Source organism: Dromaius novaehollandiae, chromosome 1 (assembly GCF_036370855.1).
Source record: "Dromaius novaehollandiae isolate bDroNov1 chromosome 1, bDroNov1.hap1, whole genome shotgun sequence".
Taxonomy (NCBI): Eukaryota; Metazoa; Chordata; class Aves; order Casuariiformes; family Dromaiidae; genus Dromaius; species Dromaius novaehollandiae.
In genome coordinates this window covers 104,103,284-104,109,513 of record NC_088098.1, presented here as the reverse complement: position 1 = coordinate 104,109,513, position 6,230 = coordinate 104,103,284, and the positions used below count along the sequence as shown (strand labels likewise).

At 42.5% G+C, this 6,230-nt stretch overlaps 1 protein-coding gene across 2 annotated transcripts in view; it reads left to right on the top strand.

The window, feature by feature from the left end:
• Positions 1-1,317: 1,317 nt before the first annotated feature.
• Positions 1,318-6,230, top strand: part of CHMP2B (charged multivesicular body protein 2B) — a 27,399-nt gene continuing 22,486 nt past the window's right edge. The window contains exons 1-2 of one of the 2 annotated variants that reach the window (XM_064523107.1): positions 1,318-1,474; positions 4,015-4,106. In XM_064523107.1, coding sequence (XP_064379177.1) covers positions 1,441-1,474; positions 4,015-4,106 — 126 coding nt within the window. In that variant the 5' untranslated portion in view covers positions 1,318-1,440. The remainder of the gene's footprint in view (positions 1,475-4,014; positions 4,107-6,230) is intronic. The other variant, XM_026093351.2, reaches the window with a different exon arrangement.

Sequence of the window (6,230 nt, the reverse complement as noted above, 5' to 3'; positions counted from 1 at the left end):
ATAAGATCCCTCCTCCCCCTCATCTGTGCATTTTTAAAGCCAGAATTTCAGTTCTGCCTACTAACTCGTCTCTTAACTGATTGCTGAACACATAGTAAGACATCCAGGAATAAATCTGCAAAGTACATTTTATTTAACTTTTCTCAGTGAATCCCTGAGCTTCCCAAAAACTTACATCACCACACGTGATCTGGATTTAGGCTAGCACAAACAGTGAAAAATAACTAACACTAAAAGGCAATGTACAGAACCTGCTAGTTACAATAAAATTAGTATTTCCAGAAAATTAGGGAGTATTGTCACTGAATACATAATTTGTACCTACCTATATCCACATACATCTTTAGGGAGTTATTACAGTATTCTAATAGATTAGTGGTTTTCTGTGAAAGGTTATAAAAATGTGGTTGATTAGGCTACTGACACCATAAACCTGTACCACTTCCCCAGGGCAGATTTATATCTAGCTATCAAAATACATTACTACATTACAATCGTTTTTCCTCACAGATTGTGTTAAAAAAAGAAACACTTTAAAGTGAGTGAAGGTGTATCTAGTTAGTATTCAAACCAATAGCTCTCCTTTTTTTTTTTTTTTTTTTTTTTTTTTTTTTTTTTTTTTTTGCTATAGCCCCAGTTTCTTCTAAGTTCTTGGTATATATATGTAGACAATTGTCAATGATGAAGCCCGTGCTACGTGATAACGTACCCTATTAAAAATTAAGGATTGTGGTTAGGCACTGGATAAAAAAAAAGTCAAGAAAATTACTATACTTGCCTATCTTGTGCAACACGGTAACTCTGAACTTCAGACAAAGGCTCACTTCAGAAAATCCATATATATTAATTCCCTAAGCGTGGGCATGAGGGTTAGAAGTTGGTGTGTGTGTGGGGGGGGGGAGGGGAATATACATATATAAATTTAAATGTCTATAAGCCCGAAAGCGCAGATCCTGCCAGCTCACGACGCCCCCACCCCGCTGCAGGGTCCCCTGCGCTACTGCGAGAGCGGTTTAAGCAAGCCGAACCGAGCAACCGAGCAATAGCATTTTCTTTTTTCTTTCTTCTCTCTCTCTCTCAGTTTTTTTTTTTTTTTTTTTTTTTTTTTTTTTTTTTTTTGGCTGCCGAATTACGGCGCCGCCACCACCAGGGGCTACGAGACGCAGCTCCTCCGGGGAGCCCAAAGCCAACACCGAGAAGGCCCCGGGCAATGGTGGCAGCCCGGCTCGCACGCACCCCGCAGCGCGGCGGGTTCCCCGGGGCGGCAGGCGCAGGCCGCCGGCGCAGAGCGGAGAGTGGAGAGGGAAGCCCAGCCCGGCGTGGCCCGCCCCTTCCCGGCGGTGAGGCGGAGCGGGGCGGGCCTGCGCGGCGCCGCCGCTTCCTGGTCACCTGAGGAGCGGGACAGAGCCCGCGGAGGCGGCTCGGGGTCCGGCTGCCGCCATGGCCTCGCTCTTCAGGAAGAAGACGGTGGACGGTGAGCGGGGCCCTGGGGGGAGGCGGCGGCGACGACTCCCGGCCCTTTTACGGCCCGGGCGCCTGGCCCCGCGGCGGAGCGGAGCGGAGCCGTGCAGGGGATGGGGGCGGCCGGGCGCGGGCGGTGCGCAGTGCCCCGGGGCGGCGGGGAGCTCCCGCGGGGCGGCGGGGAGCAGTGGGGCTTCGCCCTGCCCCCCCCAGCGAGGGCGCGCGAGCTGCCCGCGGGCGGTTGCCGGCGCCGTGAGTCACCCGGGGAGGCGCCGTCGAGGCCCTGCAGCAGGTCTAGTGTCCTCCGAGGCAAAGCGCCGACGCCGGCTCCGCTGGCAGTCGCCGTGTGGCCAGGGGTCTGGTGCGGGCGGCGCCCCACGACGGCCCGGGCGTCACCCCGAGGTTATGCGGGCCTGGGCCTTCGCTCGAAGGCCGAGCGCGACGTCGCGTGTCCGCCAAGGGTGTCTGCTCCAGCGAGGAGATGTGTTCCCCACCGGTAGCTTCCCACGTCTGGCGCAAAACCTGGAGGGCCGGAGGAAGAGGCAGGTGGCACCAATCTCCCGTGAGCAACGCGGATGGCAGTAGCCAGGTCAAGCCGTGCTGCAGGTGGCTCTTGTCCGACCAGTTTTCAGAGGTGCATCCTGGTGCATGGAGGCGTTGTGTGGCATGGGAACGCCTGTTGCCAAAAGGCTGTCTCAGAAGTATCCCATACTCTTAGTTCCACTGGAGCAACCCTAGGAATTTGCTCCTTACCTTGTTTCTCTGTGATAACTGATACAATTTCTCACCTTTTCCCTCATTTGCAAAAAACCAATGAAATGGCCTGTAATTGCGGGTAGTTGTCATCTTCACTTTATTGCTACCCATAGTTGAAGCCACCATGTGGGATCAGAAACAAGTGTTGTGCAAACTCTTATTGTCTCCTGCCTTAATTACAGTTCTGGTTTCCCATTGTCTTTAAGTTTGTACTTCCCAAGCTTTTCTGCACTAAGGGATTTCTGCATGGTTAATTTAGTTATAAAAGGCAGTCTTGTATCTAACTTACACGTTCTTCTTTCATTTTCATACATGCAGATATGCAAGTAATATACATTTATCTCCCCTTAAAATTACTTGCCTGTAGCACTGTTTTCAGAATCATTTCCACTGCTGCTTTGCTGGTCTGAAGAACACAGTTTTATGTTCTGTATCACCTTTCAGCTCTTCATTAATGTCTATTGAAAAGCATACATTTCCTGAAGATCTTGTGCATGTAGTTCTGGGAGCAGTAGTAGCACTATAAAAAGAAATTGCTATTTCAGTATCACAGTTTTTGTTTGCAATAGCTGTTTATTAGCCTGAAAACTATTGGGGGGGGGGGGTCCATGTATATGTCTTGCTCTTTAAAATGCCACTCAAGTTTTGGGGCTTTCAGTTGGAAACCATTAAGGCTGAAGTAATTTCAGCCATGCATGTTTTGCAATATCTCTAGTTGTTTAGGAAAGAAGAATGCAAATTCCTCTTTTCTGTTTCTAGAAAAAATTGGCACTAGCCTTAAAAAATGAAAAGGATGGCTACAGTTTCTACAATTTATCTTTCATGGTTTCATTTCTCATAGTAACTCAATCTTTTTGGATGGACTTTTCACACATTACAAACTCCATAGATAAAGTAGCAGTGCCCTGCCATGATGTTACTTCTGTGCATTAGAAACACCCAAAGCACTTGCTGTAAAGCCTAACAAAAGTTGAAGGCAACTAGAGTGATTGATGCCTATATTTTAAATGATAGTTGCATTTAATAAGTGGGTCTTACCAGTAAATAATTTACTAGATAAGAGTGGAAGAAACTCCTATGAAGGATGATACATTTCACCTGACAGACTGTGTTCAAGCTTCTGCTTGCTATGTCAGTTGTCAGGAAACTTAAAGGTCTCTATTTTCATACTTAAACATTTTTAGCGATCTGCTAATGGAAAACGTTTGAAAAACATGGCTTTTATAGTCTGACTTGAAGTTGAGCCATACCTTTGTAGAGGAGAAAAAGAATAGGGACAGTGAAAAGCAGGATCCAGGACTTACATCTAGAAGTATCTTTGCTATTTTCATGGACTTGGTAGCTCCTTAACTGTTCTGTGATCTCAAATAAAAGGTTTCTTCAGCTGACCTCCCTGTTGCAGTTGGGCCTGATTTGCTGAGGAGATCTGAGCTCGCAGGGAATGTATTATTGCCAAGTTACAGTTGAAACTTGCAGACAAGTGTGTGTACCTAATTCTTACTGTGTGATTAAGGCCCTTGCTATGGTGCAAAGAAACATGTGAAGGCAAATGGGTTTTTTTGTTACTGAATAGGGTCTATATTGTTGAAACATAATAACCGTGCATATGTAAAAAGAAATTTTGTCAGTATTTCATATAGCTGAAATGCCAGGACTTAGTAATACTACCAATAGCTGACTGTTCATTATGAATGGAAGGAAACTGTCCAACATACTGCATGTCTGCAGAATGCTGAGCAGACAAGATGTTTATGCAGTACTGAAAACTTTTCTCAGCTCTGAATATTTTCTTTCCAGATATAATAAAGGAGCAGAATCGAGAGCTAAGAGGTACACAGAGGACTATTACCAGAGATAGAGCAGCACTTGAAAAACAGGAAAAACAACTGGTAAGTAGAGCAGGGAATGTTATTTTACTCTTTAAAAACAAAACAAAAAAAACCCCTCCCAATATCACAGAAAACTTGCAAAGTGCTAAGGTATGACTCAATGTTTAATTGAATCCTGAAAAATTTGTCTTCCCCCAAGTCCACATTTGACTTCTCAGTTACTAAAATTGCTCACATCAGTAAGTGTTGGAAAAAATTTACCATCTAAAAGTGATTTTCAGTCTTTAACATAGGAAAAGCCAAAACCAATGCTTTTTGATTGAAGAACTACATTCATTTTTTTTCCCTCCATCCTTAGCATTCCCTATGCTTCAGGTGGTTATTTTGTTTTCAAAAAGGTTTATAAATCAATGGTCTAGTAGTGTAAAAACTAACACAAGTGTTCAATGCTATCATATGTTACCATGACTCTTCAGTGGAAGAAAGTACTTGAAACCCACAGGGTATCACCTGGTTATGGTTATTCTTTTCATTCTTGTAGAACTTCCCTGTAACTATCTGCCTAAATTTAGATTTATATAAAACTTTGTGTATGTGAGCTATCAACTATTCAGTGAATGGATGCTGCACCAGTATGGCAGTATAACTGGATAAATTAATGTGGCAGATGGTAGTTTTGATGTATGAAGGCATGCTCAGACTGTGGGAAAAGCTATGCAAATCCAGTCACTGTTTCAGTTGCTACTAATGTGTTATTTGGCAGCAGGTCACATGAATATCGGGATTTGGGAATAAGATTCAGAAAGCTTGGAGATGAGTTATTTCTCTTAAGCCTTGAGCCTATAAGATGTAATAGGTTACTAACAGGTAAGGCATTTTTCAGAATGAAATATCCTGACTCTGGAAGAACCTTCATTTTCATGAAGACTCACGTTGAAGTTTCGATTACTCATGACAGTAAATTGTTTCAGATATACTGGCTTTCTGTCTTCGTTGTAGAAATGGGGACAAAGAAAACCGTAAGGAGAAATATGTCTTTGTAGAAGTTAAAATCCACTGCTAGGGAAGGGAGAACCAAAGGACAACAAATAAAAATTTTCAAAAGTAGATCAGGTGAAAAAGGACTGAGAGCTTGCCAGTCAATCTCAGAACATTTTGTTATGTTCTTTTCACAGAAAGAACATTTTTCTTAACTAAGAGATACTACTCCAAGAGAACTTTGTTATATTAATCCTACATATAAAAATACCTTACTAAATTATGCAGACAGTTCAGTAACCTCATATGACTGTATGAATTTTGATTTTTTAGAAGACTGTAACTGTCTTGAGAAAGCTTGCACCAAACCTCTCAAAAGCAAGTAATATATGGCAGCTCACTCTCCAAATTCTTCTTAAGAATAAAATCATCTGTGTATAGGCTTTTAATTCCTGTGCCATGATTGTCTGCAATGATTTAGCAATGGTTGATGTTGGTTTGTATTTCACTTTGAGAGTGGGGTTATAAATACTAATTAGATGTTTCATCTCAATAAGAAAATCACTATTTCCTAGTGTTAGCTGTTAGAACGGTAGTGTGCAAACAAATCCTTCCTATCCTTCACAGTATTTGAGGTATTGAAAATTATATTTTTGGCATGCTATAGAAATTTGTTTTTGTGGTGTCTGTGAACTAGTTACAAAGGAGACAGCTTTGCATATATTTCAGGGCTGTAATTTTTGAATAATCTCACGCTCCTTGCTTGTTGATCTGCACTTCCTTAGGTTAAAAATAATATTTATGATGCATCCCTTCAGAAATTATGGACTGTCAGAAAAGACCTTATGCCAGTGCAATCTTTATAGTAAACTTAATTATGATCTTTCATACTATAAAACCTAATTCAATAGGTCAGTTTACACTTCCCTTTGAACATGACTGTCTTGTGTATTCTGGTGACCAGCACTTGCCTTTTCAGAGCAACATATCTACTTTATAGTGCAGTTTTCTGGACTGCCAGTGCAGGTGAAGAAAGTGAAGCGTCTGTGTTCTTGTAGCAAGTATATTCTCCTGAAGAAACACAGTGCTGTTCTTAAATGCTCTTTTTCGTTAATGGCAAAGTCAGCCATAGATGAAGAAGTGTATTGCTATGGTAAGCTCTCCTTAAAAAGGCTGAAAAGGAAAAATGGTTAAGAAAGTTTACAT